The sequence below is a fragment of the Lissotriton helveticus genome, chromosome 1_1, assembly GCF_964261635.1.
Source record: "Lissotriton helveticus chromosome 1_1, aLisHel1.1, whole genome shotgun sequence".
NCBI classification, from domain to species: Eukaryota; Metazoa; Chordata; class Amphibia; order Caudata; family Salamandridae; genus Lissotriton; species Lissotriton helveticus.
Window position 1 is genome coordinate 741,577,847 of NC_136057.1, and position 27,416 is coordinate 741,605,262.

The 27,416-nt window shown below is 41.9% G+C and overlaps 1 protein-coding gene across 5 annotated transcripts in view; it reads left to right on the forward strand.

Moving 5' to 3' along the window:
- NELL2 (neural EGFL like 2) overlaps positions 1–27,416 on the forward strand; it is a 1,115,698-nt gene that overhangs the window by 1,042,969 nt on the left and 45,313 nt on the right. For all 5 annotated transcript variants that reach the window (XM_078674276.1, XM_078674273.1, XM_078674277.1 and 2 more), the window contains 2 exons: positions 701–894; positions 8,197–8,373. In XM_078674276.1, the coding sequence (XP_078530402.1) occupies positions 701–894; positions 8,197–8,373 (371 nt within the window). The remainder of the gene's footprint in view (positions 1–700; positions 895–8,196; positions 8,374–27,416) is intronic.

Here is a 27,416-nt window from a genome sequence, read left to right on the forward strand (position 1 = left end):
GACTAGATGGCCCAAGTTAGCACTTCTGGCTTTTATGCACTAGCAAACACTTACTTTTTTTAAACTTGATATCTCCATTTCCCTACATTGGATTTTTATCATTTTGGTGTCATTTTAATCATACAAACATTTCAAAGATTAATAAAGAGGTGTTTTTTTATTGTGCTTGTGTGTCTTCTATATTTAATGTATTGGTGTTTTTAAATGCTTTACACGCCTGTCTCCTAAGTTTAGACTGTCTGCTAGCAGCCAAGCTACCAAGGGTTGAGCAAGGATTCACTTATTGAGACCTTGACTGAACCTTATTTGTGTTTGTGGTGTTATTACTAAAGTGTAGGTACATACCTGCACCTACAAATAAACCACCTTCCAACAATACCTCTATATAGTCCTGTATACATCGAGGAGTCTGTTATAATTATTATTGCCATTAACTTCATTTTTAGTTCTTTATACTTAAACTCTGCATTTAAAATCTGTATTTTCTATCCTATCCTTATCAACACTCTTTGTGTGTTTTTTACTGAACCAATATTTAAGAAATGCTAGTAATTACATTTCTGTCCGCTATTTTTCCAAGGTGGGTTACAAATTAATTTGTAGCTGATGGCGTTGTGAATGAGAATGTGTTAAATTTGATGCACAGAGATAACTTTTGTTAATTGAATGCGGTCTAAATGCACTAATTGTATTTTTGCAGACATTGATGAATGCAGCACTGGGAGGCACAGCTGTTCCAATGACACAACTTGCTTTAACTTGGATGGTGGCTATGACTGTCGATGTCCGCATGGCAAAAACTGCACAGGAGACTGCGTCTATGAATCTAAAGTCAAACACAATGGCCAGATTTGGGTGCTTGAAAATGACAGGTGTTCTGTCTGTTCATGTCAGGTAAGTACAGAAGTCTGTCACCTCAGTATTCTGATAAATCGCATTACATTTGAAGGGAATATGTTATTGCACCATACAAATATAGGAAGATCAATTTTGATTTGAAGTTCATTTTTTCTTACTTCTCCTGCTCTTTTAAGAAAGAATGCAATAAAGTTTGTGCTAAGTCACATAGAATAGAATAGAAGAGAGTAAAGTTGTCATTATACCACTTTTATGTATTCAGCCTCTGAGCCAGACACTACATTATTCCACATGAAACACATAGGCCCTGATTACATGTTTAGGCGGGTGTGGCCCCATGCAAATGATGGAATCTCTTTGCCTCTGCACATGCGCCTCATTACCAACATGGAGGCAGAGACAAACATGATTTTATGAGGTGCAAATTCAATACGCCACAAAAAGGAGGGGCGCTTTGAGTATGCCTCCTACATGCAGCCCTCTGGATGGGAGAAAGGGTTCCAATGGTCACTCATTTCACCTGCCTGCAAAGGGATCTCTATCCCCTCTTGAATGTGCATGCAAGTTTCTCATTGCAAAGAAAAACACAGAGCAGCTTTTAAACACAATCTATCTCATGAAGTCTTAAGCCATCAGTTGGCCAATGTTTTCTGTAACTAACAACACAATAAGTTAAATGGGACCCAGAAGTTTGTGAATTTCTGTATCCAAACGTTATGGACACCAGAATATCACAGCTAGAAAAAATAGGCTCATGGGTAAGGGCATTTTAATTCCCTTTAGGGATCAGGCTGTAATTTCTTTCATTAAAACTCATTAAATTGCACATCCACACAAACATTAGGGCTGGTACGATCAATATAGAATGCTATTTACTGCATGCATGCCCAAATTCTGATTAATAGGGGGTAGCTACCCAAACTGAAAGCTGAGTATATGCAGCTGTGTTAATCAAAAATTTTATTTATCTGAATATAAGTCAGGACCACTGAGTAAATCAGTATATAAAAGAACCACATTAGTTTATAAGTCCCCAGTGTCTCATATGTCAGAGAAAACATGGTTCAATTAATTTTCCAACTTATATTATGATGCTACTGCACCACCTTCCATTTTTGACTTCAGCTGTCACGTTTTGCCTATAACTTAGCTATATAATCACATGTATAGGTATAGTTCAGTTCCCAATTCTTAGCATAAGGTGTACGAATCCTAATTTTTTTTAAAGTTGGTAAAATGCTTTGAGGCAATAATTTACCTGTCTCCATTCCTGACGGGATTGCCAAAAACGACATGGTAAGATTTTTTGCAGCAAGCATTAGAGTATGCTTGATACAACGAGGGCTATTGTGGACACCCAAATCAAATTTAAAAATCTCTTGGTTCAATTGAACAAGATCCCAGACTGTTGCTACATCTTTTGAAATATGTATATATAAAAAGGCCTCAGATCTTGAGGCTGCATTGCCTGATCTTGAGGCCGCATTCAATAACATCAGTCACACTCTTTTAAAGAACTGCCTTGGCATCCCACAGGGTACCCTCAGATTTTAGTAATTGCTATGTTTACTTTGCATGCACCCACTTAATCTATATCAACTTTTGTCTCAGTCGTGAGATTACGGCCAAGCAATTTACACCTGTTGCTCTTTCACAAGCCTTAAAAGAAGAATCTTAATTGTTTATCAGTATTGCACTGTAATTGGCTTTCTTGCAGCCAGACCAATGCATTTGCTAGATATGGCTGAACCGTGAGGTAATATGTTACATGTGCATATTGTGGATTATATACTTGCGTTTTGCTGTATAAAGAGTTGGGGAGAGGTCTTAAACGTTTTCTGTCCAGTGACAGGCCAGTGTCTGCACATTTTCTATCCAAACTGAGTTATTTTCCAAAACAGCATTTTCCTTCCTTTACTCTAGTGTTCTTCAGTGCCTTTGATCCTCAAAACAACTTTGTAGGTTTCCAAAATAAAGAAAGTGGTCCTAGATTTACTGGCATTCAAGCAGTGGAGTCAGCGTGTAAAATTGCAGCTCTCTATTTCACAAAGGGCAGAAAGTTGTGCAACAACAGATTTAGCACGAGTTGTCTGCTGATGACATTATCATTGGCGCTCCCACTAAATCTGGCTGTTCTGCATGACACTAAGTCTGACACTGTTGCCAAAAGGTGAGCAGGCAGTGTCTAATATAACATTTGTATTGAGGGTACACACTCCAGTAGATATTTCTAAGTGTAAACAACAACACAGAGATCAAACATGTAAGATCTGTGTTTTGGGGTAAAGTCACCAGTTATAGCGAGGCATACCAGATAATGTACTGCTTTACGTCTAGCTTGCACCTGCTTTTACGTCACATTAGGATTTGAAGCCAGAACAGGTGTTAGAACGGGGATTCCTGGTCGGCTGAGGTATGCACTTAGACCAGGCAGGAACCACCGCTCTTGATAGGGTAAGCTTGATACACACTAAAAGATAACCTGTGATTACCCTCTGGAAGCTTGGCACAGAGCAATGAGGCTTATCTAAAGAGGCAATGTGGAAAGTGTTTGTGAAACACACACACAGTAACACAATGAATTCATCACAAAAAGACTCCACACAGGTTTAGACAAATATAGAATATTTACCTGAGTAAAACAAGACCTAAATGACAAACATCCAATCAGTAGAAGTGGAGATCTGAATTTTTAAAGATTAAATGCAACAATAGTGCTTAGAAGTCACTAGCGGTCAAAAGTTTAATTAAGACAGTGAGAAAGTTCATGCCGACTGCGATGGAGAGCAGTCTGGCTACAGGACCCACACAGCACATACTGAAAGGTACATTGGATGGAGCAAAGTTTCAATGCCATGTTGCCTCAATCTTTTACGGGGAGTCGGGTCACTGCATCATCATCAAATTCTGTTGAAATGAAGGCAATACATCAATGTCGAGCCACACTGAGCATCGTCGTTGGACTGTGCAGGCTGTGGAACTGCTGTCGCTGAACAGCCTCTGCGTACACTTCAAAGAGCGATGCATTGGTTCCGACTGGTGCAGTGGTGACGATGCATCAGTTTTATAGCAAAACAGCTGCAGAACCCACTTTGGAGGCCCGAAACTTGGAAAGGGCACCTCTGGCAAGGATAGGACACACAGATGACAGAACCAACAGAATTGTAGGAAGTCATTTGTGTCCCTGAAACTTCAGAAAACGGAAGGCAACCCAGTAAGCCCTTTGAGATCATTTGGAGGCAAGGCAGAGTCCTGTTCTCTTTCAGGAGAGCCACAGAGCAGCAGGGCAACAAGCAGAAAAGCAGTCCTCCCAGAAAAGCAGCCCAGACGAGTCCATTAGGCAGCACAGCAGTCCTTCTGACACAGGTTCATTTCAAAATCCAGAAGTGTCTGATTTTACGGGGTCAAAGACCCAGTGCTTAAACCCAAAAGAACCTTTGATTTAGGGAATAACTTCAAAGCAGCTCTCTGAAGTATAGCATAATGATCCCTTTCATCCCAATCCTGTCTGGCAGGCTATCTGGTGGGGGTGTAAATCAGTGCTTTCTGTCTGGACAGGACACTCCCTATTAAAGTGTAGGTTGTCAGCCCCTCCCATTCATCCCTGCCCAGGAAGACCCCTCAGAATGCAGATGAATTTAGATGAGTGCTCAGAATGCAGATGAGCCTCACCATCATGTATTTGTGGCTGTCTAGAGTAAGTGCTGAATGTGTAGCTGTCACCCACCCCAAACGTTTATTGGAGACAGGCTGTCTTGCGCATAGAGCTGTGAGTGCAGAGAAGTGTTCACATTCTAAAAGTGTCATTTCTAAAACAGTAATGTTAAATTTAACGTCACCAGTAAAGAGGATTCATCATCACCATACCAAAGATATGAAACATGAAAAAGGTACACCTACATGATCAGGAATTACAGCTTAAAGTGTATTAAGGAATTTCTAATGCTGGGCTAAGAGAGGTGTAGTGAAGAACAAAATAGGCTGTTTGCCACTGCCAGGACATGCCAACATAAAGTACATGTCCTACCTTTTACTTACATCGCACCCTTCCCTTAGGGCCAATCTTAGGGTGACTTATTTGTAATAAGAGGGGACTGTAAGGCCTGGCAAGTAGTGTTAAATCCCAAGTCGAAGTGCCAGTAAACTGCACACACCGGCACTGCAGTGGCAGGCCTGAGGCAGGTTTGAAAGGCTACTTCTTTTGTGGGTGGCACAATCAGTTTTCCAGCTCACTAGTACCATTTGAAGCACAGGCCCTGGGTGTATGGTATTCTATTTTACAAGGGACTAGCCAGTACAACAAATATGCCAATCAGGTATACACCAATGTCATCATATTGTAGAGAATTACATGCAGTTTAGCACTGGTTAGCTGTGGTAAAGTGGTCAGAGTCCTAAAGCCAACTAAAAGAATCTGCAACAATGGGAGGCAAAAATCTAAAAGGCTGGGGAAAGACCGCCCTAAAGATAACAGGAAGAACACCAGATAATTTAGTTTAGTAGATCTTGCTTTTGCCAAAAACTAATGTTCTGCATTTTTCTGACCTATGCACGACTCCCTTGCACACATTAACAGTTGAATGGTACAAAGGGGTTTGGGTGCAGTCTGAGTGTAAACTTTCAGTGGGAAAGTAATTTTTTTGCTGCTGTTTTACCTGTTTGGCAATATTTTGTGATGCCTTGCGATGAGCAAGCTCCAGTACAAAATGTAGTAAATCTGGTCCTTGTTATTCTCTATAAACCTACTGTAAGTTTATATTTTGTTTCAACCTGAATTTTATGCAATGCTTTTATCCAAGAGCAGAGAAATCAAAAATAGGAAAACTCCAAAGAACATTCATCAGCGTAAACTATAACAAACACCCATGAATATCACATAATATCTTGTGCCTTTGGCATTATAAGCTAATTACAATGCAATAAAAGTGAAATTCTCCGCTTTATAGTAGTCAAAAACAGCTCACATTCTTCCTACAGCTGTCCTCTTCACAGTTCCAAGCCAGTGGTTCAGTGGTTCTCAATGCTTATCCCATTACACCTAGGCAGCCTCAAGGTGATGAGGAACAACTGCGAAGTATAAAACCATATGCCATATTTTGTGAAGGCGACAGTCTTTGCAATCTAAAAAGCTCCCGAAGGCAAAATTACACACAAAGCAATTATTTCATGAGATTTTGCCAACAGAACCTTTTTGTGAGAAAACTGCTAACAAAATGTACTTGTTGTACTACTTTTAGCACTCTACTGTTTAAAACTTTGCTAATTATGTTAAGTTATAAAAATTTGGCAATGGCGCAGTTTTGGAGATGCCAGATTTGTCTAAACCTAGCTATGGCTATTTCAGTTCTCTACAAAAACCCAGAGCAATCTGATGTTGTCGAGGGCAAGAAAAACTGATATATGTGATATCCTTCGTGCGTTTAGCGGTGGGGGAAGCACCATTTTGCCCAGGGGAGCCTCAATGGGCTCCATTATACAGACCTTTACCCTGTAACCCATCTCGTCCTGGACTTCCAAATAAAAATGACAGTCATAGTGATGGTTGCCCTGCCCTGTAAAAGGTCATTAGATGTCCCAGCCTTAGATCACCATGCTGTCCAGACCAGGGAAATCAACGAATGGTCTAACTCGCAGGCAGAACATTCTTTGCCTGCCGTTTTGACCAGTAAAATCTGCTTAACCTCCAGTGACATGCGAGGAAATATCACTTTGTTTCTTCAGTGCACGATATGAAACAGCTAAAATAGTGCAAAGTTTTGTTTCTTTATATTTTCAATAAAGGTCCATTGTGGATAACGTTTTATGTTTAAAGACTCTTATACTTGGAACACTCACCTTTTTTGTGTTATGTAAATTTTTGCAATAGATCATAGTTTGTTTTCCCATTTACCATGATGCAAAAATGTTGACTCTACTATGAACTAAAGCAGAACCTCAATGACTTACTCAATTTGAAAGCAGAAAACTGTATTTGGAATTTTTGTGCAGCACTGCAACCTCTGTAACGCTCAATTTTTTAGATCAAGGGCCTAATTACGTGTTGCACAGAGTAATAGTGACAAAATTAGTAAGTTCGGAATAACCAGTTCCTAATGGTAGTTGAGCCCTTGCATTATGCAATTGCCTCTGGAATAGGGTATAACTATGCAGCTCCAGAATAACAGAGTTTTTCCACAGACTGATTCCCAATTTCAGAGACACTTCACCTTTATTCTGCCCCTATTTACGACCTGGTTTCAGCAGGTCTGAGTAGCAAATGTGCATACTTTGATCATGAGAAGCGGAGTTTGGGAGCTGGGAGGGTGTCAGTCAGCAGCAGGGCAGGCTGTGATACAAGATGGGATCAGGCAGAGGCTTTGCTGCACATGTGCCTGCAGCACCTGCTCAATACACATGCGATTCTATTGGCTGGCAATTCGGCCTGGTAAATTTGGGCCTGCTGTTCCCGCAACTGGTAATCTCTTGTAATAATATTACTTAATGTCGCAAAATTTGCTCAGAAAAAAATGTAGTATCCTTCCAGTACAAAATACTATGCCTAGAAAAAGAATAAAACTTTCACCCCTCTATGTGTACTTACAGTGCAGCACACATGTAAAACTTGAAAAGTTTGGAAAAAATAAAACTATCTACTTTGTGCCCTCCTCAAAGAGGTGTCTTTTATGGTGCAAAGTCCTGTAAATTAGTAGATAGAGCTTTGAGTCAAAGCGTGGTAGCGTGGGAATTGCTATGTACCACCCATCAGACATTCCCCTGATGCAAAGTAGCGCGCAAAGCTACTTTGCCTTGCTTTTAGCCAACTTTCCAGGACAAATAAAGTTTAGAGCTGGAAAGTAAATAACAAAGCAAGAGATCAAACCGATTTATGTCACTTTTGGTGACTGCACTGCCAAAAGGCGTTGATAAATCATGCTCCTGATGTTAACATAGATATTTCATGACACACCTTGCTGATTTGTGAACAGAGCCATGGCATCTTTTAAATCCCAACTGTCATAACCTTAACATTTTTTTTATTGGATGCGCTTTAGTTCAACTTTAGCACGAGTGCAGGAATATCAGGAAAGACAATACCTACCCAATGTGCATTTACCCTGTGACTAGTATAAAACATTTACATTTTATATGCTAATCTTCTATCTTACAGAAACTGATAACTGTTGTAAACACACAGGAAGAGGGATACAAAAAAAGAGTACATTTTATGTCAACGTGACCATTAAAATAAGTTATGTCATCAAATCTAACAGCTGTCATTGATTGTATGAATTTTAACGCTCACAATACAAAATGTAATGTTTGATAACGCACGCTTATTTCATTCTCCTAAAAATTCAGACTGGGCTCGTCATGTGTCGGAGGATGGTGTGTGACTGTGAGAATCCGACTGTAGACCTGTTTTGCTGTCCAGAATGTGATCCAAGACTCAGTAGTCAGTGCTTACATCAAAGTGGAGAACTCACTTACAACAGTGGCGACACATGGGTGCAGGACTGTCAGCAGTGTCGTTGTCTGGTACGTATAACACAAAGAATATTATTTTGGACCATAACGTGGAAAGGGATAATAGAATAGATGATAGGTTGCTTCTTAAAAATGGATAGTAGCCTTGAGTGTTAAAAAACCATATTCAAGATAACAAAATAGTTTTTTTTATACTTTTGTGTTACTTAAATACTTTTATTTTCTTTGTCTCGCAATGTGAACCCCGCCTGGCGTACAGGCTTACAGGCATTTCTTATTTTGCAGTAGTGGGTTGTGCTTTTGTGAATGACTTTCCATTGGACAAGTGTGTAGTATTCTGAGTTGTATATTTATGTTCCTGCATTTCATCCCTGGTGGGGCTACTTGTTCCATACTAAGACTATCTATTCCTGATCTATACTTCCTGTAAATCTACCTATGGCTGAATAAACCAACTTCTTTATTCATCTACATCTGCCTCGGCTACATCATTATGTGTATGTATAGACCAACATACTACAAAGTGCCTAAATGAAAGTCTTGTCACTGTTTGTCACTGTTTATGACCTTTTGTTTCACACCCCCCACATCCCACACACACACCTCCCCCCCCCACACACACACACACAGAAACACACACACATCCCACACATACACACACATCCTACACACATACCCCCCCACACCCACACACACCCCACACACACCTCACACACCTCACACACCCACACTCCCAACTACACCCAAACACCCCACACACCCACACCCACACCTTACACACCCACATCCCCACCCACACCCACATGCCCCACACACCTATGCACCTCATCCCCCCCAGACACACACACATACACACCTCACAGACACACCCCGCACATCCCCCACATACACCTCCCCCACCCCCACACATGGGGAAAACTCAGTGAAACACTAAAATAATAATTTAAAGTGCTTAGAGGTAGGGTATCTCTGAATAGAGTTGTTGTGTTGTGTGGGTGATTTAAGTACCAACATGTAGGTACCAATGCAGAGTCTTAAATTCAATGTACACCGTTTCCTCTGTAGATAATTTGCATGTTGTTATAGAAGTTATTGTGGTATATGGAATCCATACCATAGTCTGCTGTGAAACAGGTGCAAGATTTGGACGCAACAGCGTCATAAAAGTGACGTAGTGATATCTCACAGATTTTACTGTGCCACCTCTACGACCCTTTCTTGCGTCAATACGTCCATTTTGCATACATTACACATGACGTAGGTATAATGTGGTGCAGGGGTTTACAAAGTGACGCATCTACCTAGATGCGTCACTTTGTAAATATGACTGAATAAGGTGCATTTTTAACAGCACTGGTGCGTCACAAAAAGTGACGCACTGGTGGCGTAAAAGTGACGCATGGCCTAATAAATGAAGCCTTCAGTCTTCTACTCATGCGTCATACTAAATATATGACGTATTATGTCGCAAGTACTTTTAGATGGAGAAGGGTGGCTTAATGGTTAGAGCGGCAGACCCTGATGCAGAGGTCTAGCCAGGGAGCAAGGGTTCAATTCCCCACCTCGGCGGGTCTTGGGCTCAAAATTCCACGGACCTGATAATTATCGCCTCGGTGCCTATTCCAATCATGGAGTCCCACTCTGCAACTCTGGGCAATAGCTTGCTTAATCTCCACAATGGCCCCCACAACGCTAAGGATGCCAGGCCTCCACCTTGGGGGTGCCCAGGAGTGGACACCTCACAGGGAAAGCCAGGATGGGTTCCACAGCGGTATTCGTACAAGCGCCTTGAGACCCTTGCGGGTGAGTAGTGCGCTATACAAGTATCAATTAACATATCAATTAACATTTAGATACGTCAGTATTTCAGACGTATCTGTAAGCGCAAAAGTGATGCATTGCTGGAGAGTGTCACAAAAATGATGCAACTCCAGCAATGCATCTTTTCTTACCCTTCCACACCCCCGTTCCTTTTCTACATTTTGTTTGAATAACCACATTCCCCATGTTCACTCTCCTTCTCCTTACTTTCGTTCCCAACACTCACCTTCTTTCAGTCCCCCTACTTCCTTTCTCCTCTCATACTTTTCTGTTCTTTCTTACTCATTTTCTTTTCATTTATCAATGCACTCCACTTCACTTACTCTTTTTCATTTTTTTAAGAATATAGCTCTTTGATGAGAATTGGAGGTAGTTCTAAAAAGAACTTTTTTTTTCTTCTTTTTTCTTTTTTTAGAACTACAACAAAAACAGGGAATGGAAACTGCTCAACAGGAGCAAAAAATAAATAAAAAATTTAGGGCTGGTAACGCCAGTGATGGTTCTCCAATGCTCGAACCATGAGCAGAACACTTTGCTCCGCCCCGGGAAAGTAGCTGATCACAGTATCTGCATTTAAGGGCGCCTTTGTTAAGTGCAGGCTGAATGTTCGGAACCTGCTCCTGTGATCTCCCCCTCACCGATGGTGTTCGTCCTGCGGTTGATGTAGAGGCCCCATCACTGGGAACCTTTTGTGCCAGAGCCCTGCGACTTTCTCGGGCAAAATTCAGGGGGTGCCTTCTCTCCACATGGCGAATCATTGTGGAGTTCCCAAAAGTGCAAGTGCATTGCACGCGCAAGTTATAGTGAGTCCAACTAACTATAACGTGGGAATTTCAATGGTTTTATGCGAGTAAAACTTCCAGCTAACTATAACTGGTGTAAAACCTATGCTTTTTTCAGTGAATTTAATAGGTTTTTTAAATGCTAATTCCTAACTATAACTGGGGTGAAACCTATGGTTTTTTCAGTGAATTTCAATGGTTTTTTAATAGCAAATCTTTATAGGTATAGAAAGTGAAAAATTTTAAAACGAATTTTATATAGTATAAATATGTAAAAAAATATTTTTTTATTTTTTATTTTTAACCCTGGGGCGCTCCCGGGGCGCGTACCGGTGAACGCACGGGTAAGCGCAATATTATGGCGCGCCCTGGGGCGCGTACCGGGGAGCGTCCCGGGAGCGCTATTGCCGCAAACGAAAACAACATCGTGACGTATCGCGTACACGCGCGATGCGTCATATGACGCACAGCGTAAGCGCAACCGAAAGCACGCGAGCGCATACGATCGCGAAACGTCCTGACGCGCTTACGCTACGCGCCCGCGGGAGCGCCCCGGAGCGCGACTACGGGCGCGCTCCGGGGCGCGTAGCGTAAGCGCGTCGGGTCATGTGACCTGAAAATAACACTTCTGATTGGTTACTAACAGTTTTTTTTATAAAGAATGAAATCCCCACCCATTTCCTTCACTTCTTCTTTCAGTTTTGTGACTGAAAGACCTGCCTGTTTTGCTCTTGGTTCTTTGTTAGATATCTTCAATTATCATGGCTGCTAGACCACCCGCAGTGAAGATGACTCCGAAGAATTCATCAATGAAGAGCCTCCTCAGCCAAAAATAAAAGAACATTTCATCTGGAATTTTTTTTCCATACCTGCTGGTCAAAAAAAGGTAAATGCTCCAAAAGTGGAGTGCAGGATCTGTCACACAGTCCTGTCACGGGGTAACCCCAATAAAAAATATTCCCATGAGTGATGTCACTGACCATGTCATGAGTGATGTAATATGTGACGTCTGCAGCAGTGCATTGCACGCGCAAGTTATAGTGAGTCCAACTAACTATAACGTGGGAATTTCAATGGTTTTATGCGAGTAAAACTTCCAGCTAACTATAACTGGTGTAAAACTTATGGTTTTTTCAGTGAATTTAATAGGTTTTTTAAATGCTAATTCCTAACTATAACTGGGGTGAAACCTATGGTTTTTTCAGTGAATATATATATATATATATATATATATATATATATATATATATTTATTTATTTTGAGCTGCTGCCGTACAAAAACTCTAAATAATATCAATCAAATATTTCAACACGTATTTTAAAAGGGAAGTGTGTTCTAAAATACAATATGCAGTTTTTGATGTCTTTAAATCAATTGCTACTTGGGTTGGGTCCTTGTATTTTACGATTTGATATCCTGTTTCTAACTCCACTTCAAAATCATCTATGAAAGTAAAGGAATATACCAGTACCTTCACCAAATCCACCAGCAGAAGCAGAACTCTTTTTAGACAATCAAGTACTGCTTCAGCCTCCTGTAGGACCACATATTCCTCACTCCACAGAAATATAGAGTGCCAACAACTTCTTCTTTAGTGAAAATAAGTATATAAGATCCAAAAGCACATCAACAACACCAATCCTGCCTCATGTTTTATGTCCACCCTTCACTTTAGAACCCTGCAATACCATACTACCCAAGTCAGAATTATTATTTCTCAAGAATATCCAACATGAAACACTACAAACCTAGCTCAATGACATGGTATTGGTAGTTTGGAATCCGAAATTGCACTGACTGACAAGTCATTTTGATTCACCTTAGACACCAGACTCGCCCTCAAGGAACACATAACAAAAAAAAAAGAATACAGGCTAGTCTAGTGCTCTCTTATAATTGACAGTGAAACTGTTTCATAAAGCCCTCCTACTCTCAACCCTGCGACATGGCCTCCCCAAATCAACATTAGTGCGCATTAAGTGCATCCTACATGCTACAGCATGTCTCATCCAGGCCCTGAAGAAATATAATCATATCACTCCCATCCTGATAGAACTCCAGTGGTTCACCCTACTTGAACTAATTGGATACTAAACTAGCTCATCACGTACAAAGCTATCACAACCAGCACCCCTCGATATCTTGCTAACAAGCTCACCATCTCTGCTGGTTCTTGGCACACCCACAACCAGGACACCATGAGACTGCAGAATAAGAAGTGTAAAGAAAGAAAAACGAGGCAACAGGCCTTTTAATTCTATGCACCCATGATTGGGAAAAACTACCCATATCCATCAGGACTGCACTAATGCTGCTACAAATTATATAAGACTTGAAGACACACCGCTTTACAGAACACTACATTATAAAATATTAATAGTCCAATGTTTGAAATTCGATTTCCGGTTGGCAGAGGTATTCACCCTGTCCAAGCAGTAAGCACAATCCTAGTCATGGTGAGTCAGATACACACCCTACATTAACTGGTGCTTACCTTCTGGTAGCTTGGCACAGAGAAGTCAGGTTTAACTTCAGAGGCAATGTGTAAAGTATTTGTGCAACACTCAAAACAGTAAAACAGTGAACACACCAAACAAAAATAATCCACACCAATTTGACAAATAGAGCTTTCTTTACTGTTCAAAACCAGACTAAAATGACAAAAATCCAAATAGTAGAACCGGAGTTACACATTTTTAAAGAATATCTTTTGAATGTAGTGCTTAGAGTCATAAAGCGCCAATTGGGGCTATCTGGTCCTTCTGGGTCGGGTTAAATCTGAAAAGTCAAGCCAATCATGATGGAGCACGGGCTGGATACAGAAGCCTTGTAGGCCCCACTGAAAATAGTACCTTCACGGAGGAGCATTGATGTTGAGGAGTGCACAGAGGGTCAGCATCAAACCCCTGCCGATGAAGGCAATTCGCCATCGTTGAGCCACGCTGCTGGCTCTGTGGTGTCCTCAAAGCGCAGAAGAGACTGCCTATGTTTTACTGGCGCAAAGGTGGCACAGCTGGGATATTTACAGGAAACAGCCAAGAAAACCACCTCCAAGGGCCTAGTAATGGATTGAACCCAATTGGCATGGCAGGACTCTCAGTTTGCAGAGTGCAGAGGTTGTGGCAGGGCTGAAGGAAGTCTTTGATGTCCCTGAGACTTCAGAACAGGAGACCAGCCAGCTAACTCTTGGAGCCACTGGTTTCTGCAGATATAGAGATTCACGTCAGTCGTTCTCATCACCAACCAAGGAGGGCTGCAGGCAGCAGGGCAGGCATGGCAGAGCAGAAATTCAGCAGGGTCAAGCAGAGTGAGAGTCTTTTTTAGCAGCACAGCAGTTCTTCTTCCTGGCAGAGTGTCCTCATGCCCAGAAGTGTACTGAGTTGGTGGGGTCAGGGGTCTAGTATGTATACCCAATTGCGCCTTTGAAGTGGGAGAGACTTCAAAGAGAGGCCTCTGAAGTACCCACGGTCCCTGCCCTTCCTGCCCTGGTTCTAGACTCACTACAGGGGGATATGCTGCTAATAGTGTGAGGCCAGGCACAGCCCTATTTAGATGCAAGTGCCAGCTCCTCCCTCTCGTGCAGACAAGGAAGGCCCATCATTCTGGTGTACGGCCTTTAAGAAGTGAATGGCCCACCAGTCACACTTCACTTCCCTTGCTGTGTGAATGTATAGAGGGAATGCTCAAAGCCCAGCTGTCACCCACCCCAGACGAGTATCCAGAGATAGGCAAGGGCACAGAATGGTTAAAGTAAGGAAACAACAACTTTCTAAAAGTGCCATTTTCATACTTACAATTCAAAATCACACTTCACCATAAATGGTGAGTTTAAATTCTAGACACCAATTTTGAAATATCTATCTTGTCCCAATTGGGAATTACACTTATAAGATGTAATAAGGTAATCCCAATGTGAACCTATGGGAGAGATAGGTCTTGCAGGAGTGAAAAAGATGTAATAGTTTTTCACTACCAGTATATGTAAAACTTAAAAGTACATGTCCCAATTTTACATGTACTGCACCCTGCCATTAGGGCTTTCCAAGGCCTAGTGTAGGTGTGACTTATAAGTATTAAAAGGGAAGGTTTGGGCATGGCAAAGGGTTAACTTACAGGTCGAAATGGCAGTTTAAAACTCCTCCCACAGGCTGTTCAATGGAAGGACTGCGACATATTTGAAGGGCTACTTAAATGGGGGGCACAATCAATGCTGCAGGCCCCAACTGGTAACATTTAATTTACAGGCCCTGGGCACATGTAGTGCACTTTATTGAGGACATATATATAAATTAATTATGCCAATTGTGGAATAGCCAATGATATCATGTTTTAGGGAAAGAACGCCTGCACTTTAGCAATGGTCAGCAGTGGTAAAGTGCACAGAATCCTAAAGCCAACAAAAATGAAGTTAGCAAAACAGGAGGTCAGAAAGCAAAAAAGTCAAGGGAGGCCATGCCAAGAATGCCAGATTTAACAGTCCACAAACCAGATACCTCTGCTAACCGTTGTTGACTTCATGCTTATCAGTGACCCTGTACTTTTGGCTGAGTCTTACTATAGAAATACCACTTACATATATAAATAAATACAACGGTGCTGCACATCCTGGACAAAACCACAACAACATTCTCAATGTGGCATATGGCCTGATGTTAACCTATCCTTTTGTGTGCAATTCAACACAGCTGTCAATAATATCAATATCCTGCTTATTATTATTAATTAAAGTCCTTTTTCCTGTGTTATCACGGGATGGGATTGATAAGTGGACTGGTGTAATATTTTTAATACAAATATTCCAAAACGAAAAATTCCTGTGTATCCAGTGTTAAGCTGTGAGATTGTGCTCTGTTTTTCCTATCAAAGCACATCACTAGCTGTCACTGCAGAAGGAAAACGGTTTTGTACTACTTACATTGCTTACATAGAAAACACTCCACATTACAAGCCGATCTGAAACACGGAACACTCTCCCAGCCCACATTTGCAAGAAATAAATAGAGAAGGGGTGGTTTTGAGAGAGCCTGAGGGTTGAAGGAAATCTTGAATATATCCATATTTAACAAGGCTGTCTTCTATATTTGTTGAGTATGATGAGATCAGGTGACATTCTCTATGGGGACAAGCTCCCATAAAGGAATGATCAACCTTTCTTCCCTGACAACTATATTTGTTCCGGGAGATCAACCACTTATCAAGTGAGATAACTTCACGCTGAAGACACTGCATATGGCAATCACTTACATATATTCAATGACTTGCCCAGAAGTGTCCAAAATGTGCCATGTAGCTTCTGTACAAAACACTTAGATAAACAGAGTCCATACTAAGGTTATTATTAAACGAATCTTGTCTTCATGATATGGCTATATTTTTACTGACTAACCAGAGATTCATCCTTTTCCTCTACTTGCATATAAATTATGGGATGCCATGTTAAAGGCACACGAGTAATGTATTACAGAGAAAAGCTGCAAAGCTGTTGAGCAAATACTTCAAAAAGGTTGGGTGAGTGATGCAAGTGAATAGAATAATACACAAAAGAAATTCAATGCAGTAGCAAACTGAGAGCCAACAAAAATAGAAAATATAGGAAATATGAATTGCATATGTTACACTAGAAAGTATATGAACATCATGATAAAGAATGGCCTGGAAAAGAAGAAGACATATTTTACAGAGACCAACACATGGGGTTGTGAAGTTATTTTTGCATTTTTCCCCGAAATAAGTTTACATGTTTGAGGATGTTTCATTTGGTGGCAGATATATAATATCTATGACATCTGATCTAGTGACCACATAAAAACCATCTCAGCCATTTTTTTCAAAAAGGTCTGCTTATGTTCCATTATCCTAATCTTCGAGATATCATACATTCCGTACGGGAACAAAATAATCTTCCGCTCGTTCGGGAGAAACACCGTCGCAGCATTGAGTCTCCAACTAGCCGAGTCGTCAGGAAATGACATCATTTCCTGATTACTCGGATTAATTCGTTCCCGCACGGAGATAATAAACAACGGATAGAAACTCGGAAAGAAGCATACACCACTCCACGCCACAAGGCGGATGGAGATTAGTTGTTGAAGTATTGACTGTGTCTTAAGAGCGAACATTGCGCTCAAAGAAAGAATAAGGACATTGGGGGAGGTCTTTAAAATCACTGGTGAATAACATTTAGAAATAAAGCTTTTGTTGTTCTTTGAGATACTGATTTTTATGGTCCTGAAGAGAATCCCAAGACTTTAGGGATTCGAAACGCGTAGACCATCGGTTCTGCCAAAAATAGTTTGCTTTCTAAGGTATTGTGACAAAGCCACACTTGTATTTAGAAAAGATTTTGTTTTCAGAATTATGTAGTTGTATTGATTGATATCTGCTACACACAGGATGTAATTTAGTTGTTAATCTAGTGGTTTTGGCAGACCATGCGTTCTTCCATTGGTTAATTTTAACTATCTTGGTTGTGTGTGCACATTATGAGTTGGATATGAGTGGTATGATGTGTATTATGCTATGCTATGCTATGCTATGGGCACTTATAATGCGCGCTGCTGCTCCAGCAAAGGAGCGTCCTGCCGCAAGACAAGGTAGAACACAACACCGCTAAGAGCAAAGACGGAAAAGGGAAACAGCTACGGGGCAAAAATTAAAATAGAAAAGTTTTAATGGCCTTACGAAACAACAGGAGGTCCTCCAACAAACGGATCTCTACCGGAAGGGAGTTCCAGATGGCCGCAGCTCTCACTCGAAAAGATCGGCCCCCAGCTCGGCAAAGCTTGAACTGGGGGACCACAGCGAGAGCCTGGCCCGAGGATCTGAGAGAGCGTGTTGGAACATAAAAAGATAGGAGGTTGGTGAGGATCTGGGGGGCAGAACCTTTCAGGATTTTGAAGGCCAGACACAGGACCTTGAAATGGATTCTCATCTTGAGCGGCAGCCAGTGCAAGGATCGTAAGGTGTTAGAGACGGGACAAAACCTGGGCAGGCCAACTATCGCTCTGGCTGCAGCATTTTGGACGCGCTGCAAGCGGGTGATTTCTGCCTGGTTGGCCCCCACCAGGAGAGAACTGGCATAGTCAAGCCGGGACATCACCGTCGCCTGAATCACCAGCTGCCTGGTCGGGGCATCAAAGAATTTGAGAACAGGTCTTAGGCCCCGAAGAACACCAAAGCAGCAGGCCGCAGTTCTCTTTGTGTGGCCAGCAAAGTTGAGGATAGGGTCCAGCCAGACTCCCAGGTTTCTGAGTTCCGACACCGGAGTCGGAGACGGCCCCAGTTCAGAAGGCCACCACCTGTCCCCCCAGAGATCTGCTCTCTTACCAACAATCATGATTTCAGTCTTTGTTGCGTTAAGTTGGAGACAGTTGGCAGTCATCCAGCTGGCCACTGCCCGCAGTCCACTCTGAAACCTAGGGGCATCCCGCTCCGCATCCCCACTGATAGTAACCGCTAGCTGAGTATCGTCGGCATATGAGACCATAGTCATGCCCCACTGCTTGACGACCTCAGCCAGCGGTCTCACGTATAGATTGAATAACGTGGGACTCAGCGAGGATCCCTGCGGGACCCCCATGGCCAGAGGATGGAATTTGGACTGGTGAGGTGGAATGGTCACGCAAAAAGAGCGATTGTCGAGAAAGGAGCGGAACCACTGCAGAGCAGGCCCACCAATGCCAGTCTCCTCCAAGCGGTGCAGCAGAATGCGGTGAGAGACGGTGTCAAAGGCGGCGCTGAGATCTAATAATACAAGCGCCGCCGTTTGACCCGCATCCAACACCGCACGCAAATGCTCCACCATGACAAGAAGGGCTGTCTCCGTGCTGTGACCAGCACCGAAGCCGTTCTGCGTGGGGTCCAAGACATTGGCCGAAAGTCAGATGGTCTGAGAGGGCCAGATTAACGTGGGCCTCCGCAACTTTCGCCGGCCAAGGAAGCAATGAAATAGGGCGGTAGTTCTCGGGTTTTAATGGGTCCAACGAAGGCTACTTCAGGATTGGAGAAACCACCGCCTGCTTCCATTTGGATGGAACCAAGCCTGAGGTCAGTGAGAGGTTAATCAGGGAGCACACCGTAGAGCGTCCCAGAAAAGACTGGTTTCTAAAGAGGGCAGGTCTTAACGGATCGGAAGGAGAGCCGGACTTAATTTGCTGGGCCAATTTGTTGAACCCCTCAGGTAGTAACGGGGGAAAAGAGTGCATGATGGTATGGCCTTGAATGCAATCTAGGGCTCCCGAAGACGGTCCAATACTAGGGAAGGCCTGATAGATAACCTGGACTTTCTCCAGAAAAAAGGATGCCAAGGCCTCGCAATGGGAGATGGTACAGGCTGCCGGAGAAGAGGTCCTTTTCGCCAAGAGGTCTTTAAGGACTTTAAAAATGGTTTTAGACGGGTTCGAACTGTGCGGAATTCCGAGGAATAGAACGCCGCGCGAGCTCTGCAAATGGCATGATGGTAGAGCTTAACGGAAGCAAGATACGCGGCTTTCTTGTCGATCTCATAGGACTTCCGCCATTCTCTTTCAGCCCGTCTGCAAGTAACTTTTAGAGCGCGTAAGGCACTATCATACCAGGGACTCGACTCTCTAGAGCTCAGTTTGCTCAGAGTAATGGGAATCAGAGAGTCAAGGGCCCTGGAGATCCACCGGCAAAAATGATCGTAGCCCGTTTCCACGTTATCTGGAGTGCCTAACGGCTCTTCCGCCAGGATACGGTGCAGGTCCTCCAGCCTGAGTTTATTGCAGTGCCGCCTGGGGACCAGTCTGGCAGGTGGAATAGAAGGGGTCTCAGGCAGAGGGTACTGGATGGACACAAGGAAATGATCCGTCCACCCTAATGGGGAGATGGTCAAAACGTTAGCTTCAGCTAGATTTGTAAAAAAAAGGGTCCAAGATGTGACCCCCTACATGAGTAGGCTGGGATACTTGTTGAAATAGCTGACGGGCGTCTAGATCAGCTAGAATGCTGCTAACGGCCGGGCTGTTCTGGTTGTCGAAGTGAAGATTCAGATCTCCCAAGATGGAAAAATTGGCACAGCCCACAGCTAACGCGCTGACGGCATCTGGGAAGGCTTCTCTAAACGCTACATCGCTACCCGGAGGTCGGTAGACAACCATCCCAGAGAGCGAAAACTGGGGGCTAATTAAGATCTTAAAAGAAGCACTTTCACAGCCAGCGATGTTAAGACCATATTAGGAAATGTGATTGAATGTACGAATGATTGTGTGATTTTCTATTAGTCCCCTTGTCCTCAATGTATCTAATTTTTTGATGTTGTCTTTTTTAAAAATGTGTATGGAATCCTCCATGAGATGAAAACATTAAATACTTGAATAAATAAAAAAAGCTACTAATGAGCTTACAAATGTGTATGGTTTATACATTTTGGGTAAATAGTTTTTGAATAGTAATCAGTACAGGCACTCTCTTTTGTTGTATTTTGTATTGGGCTCAGCCTTACTGATTAGAGCCATACCCGTTTTTGGTACTAGGGTTAGGATTAAGGCAGGTCAGGGTAACCGATCAAGGATCTGGAGAAAATTATGATCTTGAAATTACTGTCATACAAGCCGACATAGCTAGACATAGGGGAGGGTTGACTCTTTGAAATATATATATGGCCCTTTCCTCACCAATTTATGTGGAAGGTGGGGGGGTGGTTAAGTGAAATTGATTAGGATATTGGGTTGTTGCACACCCTCGGGATATTAAAATGAAACATCAATGGATACCTGAAAACGTCAAAGTTAGAAAGTTTTAAGAGATTACTTGTTTGCCTGCAAGAAACATGGCTGTATGATGAAACCCCAACGATTGATGGGCTTGCTTACATAAATAGATCAGCTAAGAGGAGCCAACAGGGATGCCTGTCCGGGGGGGAGGGGGGAAATAATCCTGGTATATACTAGCATTGCTAAAAAGGTGACATCTCTGGAAGCTCAATGTAAGTGGCTGGTGGCCTGTAGAGTAAACCTTCTGGACTTTGACCCAAAGTGTGAATTTACATCTATAGTGAATGTGTATATGCAAGGGGGAGGTGCAAGTAGTGCAGGGCATAATTGTCACAATTTCAGGGAGATATAGAAGACCTGAGTGAACCTTACTCAAGAGATATGTTTATTGTGTTGGGAGATCTCAACCATAAATTGGACCCACGTAGGGTCACCTTATGGTGTAAAGGGCTATTGACTGTTTTTAAGATAAATGTGGCCAGTTTTCCCCTACGTCAACCTGTCATCACGAGATATGGCTTTAGGAAATTATATGGGGTCAAAAGGTTTGGCTACTTTAAATTGGAGGATGGATGCTGATCGCCTCGCCAACAGACCATTTAAGAGAAGTTTACAAGCTTTTTTCTGGAGATTTTATTTTTTAATTCACCTGGAATTTAAATTTAGATAGGAATTTGGAGGTGTTGCAAGCTGATGGAAGTGATCATTTTCCCTTAAAATGTGATTTATTAGGTGGTGAGAAAAGATCAAAAGATACAGTATTCCAGTCCAAATGGACTACCCTAAACATCTCACTACCAGAATGACTGAAGAGTGCATGGAAAAAATAGCCAGTTTCCAACTTAGTTGCAGCCCTATTATAAGCCCTGGGTAGTATGAAAATACAATTAGCCAGGTTATCCTGTGTTTAAGGGTTGAAATGAAATAAAATAAATCTGGTGATGATAGGAACCAAGAAATATGACCAAAGGAAAAGACTGACGATTAAGAAAAATGGTTCTGTCAGGTAGAACTAGCATTAATTATGGGTACAGTAAATGAAATATGAGGTATGCTCTCTTAACACACATAAGAACAACAACAGTACTCAATTAATTAGTTCTGTGCTCAAGCGTTTATCTGAATTAGTTCAATTCATTATGAGCAATATAGTTATTACAAAAAGACCGTGAAATTCAATTATATACAAAGAGTTTTGAGTGACAATTGTGCATGGTGAAAAAGTGACAAAGTGAACGATATGTACAGTGTCAACAGGGTCCTATATAAAATTATTTCTTTCTGAAAGGCCAGAGATTGATTTGAATCCAGAAGTTTCTTCCCTAGTGTAGAAAACCGGTCATTCTTGACCTAAGGAATGCCTTGACATTTTTCGACCCTTCTGTGCCCCTGTTAGTGGTCACGGCGGGTCTTTTTCAAGACAGGGATGTAGGAATTGTATGTACACAGTCCTGGTAGGCTGGAGGATGTAAAGCCTGTGGCTAGGGAAGAAACTTCTGGATTCAAATCAATCTCTGGCCTTTCAGAAAGAAATAATTTATATAGGACCCTGTTGACACTGTACATATCGCTCACTTTGTCACTTTTTCACTATGCACAATTGTCACTCAAAACTCTTTGTATATAATTGAATTTCACTGTCTTTTTGTAATACCTATATTGCTCATAATGAAATGAACTAATTCAGATAAACGCTTGAGCACAGAACTAATTTATTGAGTACTGTTGTTGTTCTTATGTGTGTTAAGAGAGCATACCTCATATTACATTTACTGTACCCATAATTAATGCTAGAACCAAAGGAAAAGACTGGTTTAATATGGAATGTCGAAATTTAAAAGCTGTGATAAGAAAAGAGGAAAGAAACCTTAAACTAAGGTATGACTCAGCGAGCTACAATAGTCTCAAAAAGACAAAGAACATTTATAAAATGCTAATTAGGGAATAGAAAATAATACATAAGAAGAAATGTTGGGAAAATCTTCTGTAAGCAATTAGAACAAAAATATTTTCAAAAGTTCCGGGAGTTAGTTCAGGAAGATTCTGGTAAGATACATCGGGCCATGAACTATGTGGTGGCAGAGGATGCCTGGGACCAGTATCTGGAAGAAATATACGGGAGAGGGGTGGAACCCTAGTAAAGAGAGTTATCTCTTTGTCTGACATTAATGAGGACATTAGGTACGATTTTGCTGCAAGTAATGACAGGCGCATTATAGCAAAATTAGCTCTGACTAGAGCATCTGGTTCTGATAATCTCCCAGCAAATATTATAAAGACCTGGCCTGATTGGTGGGCCGAATTTTTCTCTGAAATGTTCATGAGTATATTTGACATGGGACAGATCCCAGAAAATTGGAGAGGGGTGATCATCAGACCCATTTAGAAGCGGGGAGATATAAATGCCCCTAAGATTTATAGGCTGATAAATTGGCTGGATGTAAGAGAAAAGGTCATTGCAAATATTGTACCTGGAAGGCTAAAAGAATGGACGAAGAAAATCATATTTTGCCACCTAAACAGGGGGGCTTTAAGGAAGAGCACTCTAGTATTGACCATTGTTTCTCTCTGGGGTCAATCGAGCGGAAGACTTTGGAGCACATTGTTTTGCTGGTTTGTCAAATTTCAGGTGGCTTTTGATTTGGTGGATCAGAATAATTTATGGGAGGCATTGACCAGGTGAATCATTCCAATGGGTCTCTTGGCCAAAATTCAGGAGCTACCTAGTTATAACTGGGCACAATTATTATGGACACTCAGGGGACCTTGATGCAGAAAATATCAATTAAAAATGGATTAAGACAAGGGTGCACCCTGGCCCCTCTCCGTTTCTCATTATTAATAGCTGACTTGCCATTCAGTTATAGGGGGGCTAAAGGTGGTAGCACCAAAATCGATGGCAAACATTTTGCATGTATTCTGAATGCAGACGATCTTGTAATTTTACATCAGACAGAGATAAGTCTGCAAAGAAAGTTGGCAATGTTTATGGAATATTGTATTCATAAACAATTAGTAGTAAATATGGAAACAAACAATGTGTTGAGCTTTGGTAGTAAAACAACAACGTTTAGGTGGTTTCTGGGCCCCACCAAGTTGGAAACAGTAAGGGAATAGATGTATCTAGGATCTGGTTTGAGACGTCCCTAAAATGGAATTTCCACCTGGATGCAGTGCAGAGCAATGGCCCTTGCCTCTGTTAGCGGCCTGAAGAAGTTTAACAGGGATTACGGTGAGATGCCAGATAGGCCTGTCTTTAAAGCCTATGCTGCCATGATACCTCCACAATTCCAATATGGTGCAGATTTATTATATCTAGTTGGTAAAAGTGGATTGGATGTGGAGGAGGGTAAATGTTTAATAAACTTAGACATTCATACTGAAGAAGATGCACTCTGGAATGTCCCACACTTGGCATTAAACCCGATTAAGAGGGGGACAGAGGCCGCCATCCAATGGCTGGGACTATGCTTTGAGTGGGGGCTGAGAGCCGTAAACGGCGTTCCCTTTCTGATAAAATGGGTCGCCCAACCTTCGATAATGGTATTTGCACTAGCCGTATCGATTACATCCTATTTAACATAGAGTTTTGGTCATTACTGGATGATATGTCTGTTTTAGTACGCCCAGAAAGTGACCATAACCCTTTGGTTTTAAGCCTAAAACTAGAAGTAAATTATGGGTGTAGTAGTAGTACCAGGTATGTGACAGCTGACGCATTCCTAAGTAACGACAGACGTAGGGTTCATTGGAGTAAGGTTATTGAAGACCCAGTAGTCCTTGAAAGGATATCTAACGAAGTTTCGTCGACCCGGGGTGAGTTGGAGGCACGGGTTAACCATTCGGGGCAGCCTGATTACTTTATAGTGCTTCATGAGCAGCTTTTTGTAAATCTGAAAGCTTTGCTCACAAAACCCCCTAAACCTGGGCCAGACTTAGTGTCACTGCAGGGGAAAAAATGGTATAATAAATCATGTTGTCTGGCTTACAGCTCCCTGGTTAATGCGATCAAATCAAGGGTGGTAACAGACATTAGACAGGCTAGGGTTACATATAAGAAAGCCCAAGGGAGGCTAAAAGAGCTTGGGACGATAGACGTTGGCAGGACTTATATGAAGGAAGTAGGTCATCTAATCAAATCAAGTTTTGGCAGGTGGTGAAATGGGGTGGAGATTTTGATTCGCAAACTCCCGCGAATCATGTTCCTGTTGAGAAATGGGTAGAGAATTTTGCGTCCCAGTTCAGGGCACTACAACCAGCAGATGAATGGGGCATGGAAACTCCAGCATCAATGCCTCCATTGTTATGTCCACCACTAGTGTTTGTGAGCAAAGATACAGAGCAGGCCTTGAGACTGATTCAGGCTAGTAAAGCCCCAGGCATTGACTGTATCCCTGCCGATTTATTTAAATTTGACCTCTTGAACTGGGTTCCATATATTACGACATTAGTCAATGCCATCGCAAACGGAGCTAGGATTCCGGAGTCCTGGAAAGGGGCTGAAAACCTACCAATTTTTAAAAAGGGGAAACGCTCCGCCCCAGGGAATTGCCGCCCCATAAGTTTAATAGACGCAATCCAGAAAGTCGTAGCCAGAATGTTATTGGCAAAAATCCAGGATTGGGTTGGTAATGAGAATATTCTCTCGCCTATGCAAGCAGGATTTAGAACTAGTGTCAGCACAATAGATCAAGTGCTTAGATTCCTTCTGATTTATTGGAAGGTGGTGCACCTGGGCGACGGAACTATTTACGCTGCATTTGTGGACCACAAGTTCGCATTTGACCTTGTCCATAGAGAAAAACTATGGGCGGCCTTAGTAAAATGGGTATGTCACAAGAACTCCTGAATCTAGTAATACGTCTACATGAGGACACTTTTGCCAGGGTTAGATGGGGTAGACAGGGCCAGGTAACTGAGAGTTTTCCAGTTAACCGTGGAGTCAGGCAAGGCTGCGTACTCGCTCCGACCTTGTTCCTTCTTTTTATCAATCAGGTTGTCACGTATTTTGCAGACTTCCCAACTGATGCACCAATATTGGGTGGTAAAAAGTTTCCTCTCCTTATTTTCGCAGACGACACCCTTATTCTTTCAAAAACTCAAAAGGGTCTCCAATCTGCGTTAAATAAGTTTGAGGTTTTCTGTAAACTAAATGACCTACAGGTAAATGTGGGTAAAACTAAATTTATGGTCCTAACTAAAAATAAGCCATTAAAGAGCCACGTTCGTATGAATGGCTCTGATTTAGAGCAGGTGGAGGTAATGACTTATCTTGGGGTAGTACTAGAGTACAGGACAAGATGGAAACCACAACTTGATGCCATCTGTTTAAAATTTGCTAGATTACCAGGGTGTCTTATTAAACAGCAAAGAATGTCACAAACCAAGAGGACAGCACCGGTGCTTAAAATATATGAGGCTAAAATAAGCTCTGCTATCCGATATGGTGCGGACCTCTGGGGCTCCTCTGATCTCTCCCGATTGGCTAAAATTCAAAACAAATTCTTACGAAACCTGGTGGGCCTCCCGCAATCGACTCCGATGAAACCTTTAATGCTCGATCTGGGCCATCGCTCAATCATAGATGTAGCTCGGTACAGGATGTTAGGATTGTGGAGGAGAATCTGGACAACTCCAGAATTGGCTATTTTTGCTAATGAAATCTTAGATCTAAGATCAATAGTGGGATCTAGTAATCTTCCTTGGTTTAGAGCTGTTAAGTTTATGCAGGTTAATATGGGTTTAAGCTTGTTATGGACGGCCCCTGAAAATAATGTCTTTCCTTCGAAAAAACAATATAAAGAACTTTATTGGGCCTCTATTAAAACTCAAATTGTTGCCCAGTCAGATTCCTCCACCTTAACTGGTAGGTTTCTGGCTCACAAACTTGACCCCCACCTAGAGGATTACTGGGATACCATTATCAGGAGTAATGACAGAAGACTCTACCACCAATTTAGAGTTGGCACACTCCCGGTTAGGACTTTTACTAGTACATGGCGTGGTCACTCTTCAGAGTATTGCCCGTGGTGTAGGGACAAACTAGAATCGATAGGTCACATCTTCTTTGTATGTCTTGCATACCATGCACCACGGAGAAAATGGCTAAAACCAATCTGTTCTACGTTAGGAACAAGGGTGAGTGCAGAAGCCATATGGCTCCTAAGAACCAATACAACTGAGATTGTGACCATAGCTGTGGCAAAGTTTTTGGGTTGGTCTTGGCTTATTAGAACAAGGTACCCACTTGGGAGCTGAGTACGTTTTACCCATATCTACTTTTTATTATAGTCAATACGTCTGATTCTGTATATTTAATTATGTTTTAAAATTAAGTATGATACGCCTGTGTCATTAAACAGACTGTTTAGTTATGAGACGAACAACACTTAATGAACATTAGTGCATATTTTATTTGGGATATCATGTTTTTATTCCTGTCAAAGTATACTGTGATTTTAAGTATCTCCTTTTTATATTGAAATGTAGATGGTTTTATTTGATGTCTTTTATGATGAAATATTTCGAATACAGACGTATGAACTGAACTGAATAAACTTATTGTCTCTCCCAGGATCTTCTATGATCCAGGCTGTAAGGATGGAAAATGTACAGTATTATGGAATATAATGGCCGTATGGCATTGATAAGAGCCTGAGCTCTGGGGATGAGCAAAAGGTTTCCTAGCGGTGTAAATATGAAATAAAGCAAAGTAAATTAAAGTGGACATATGGGGGTCAGAAAAATGATAGATAA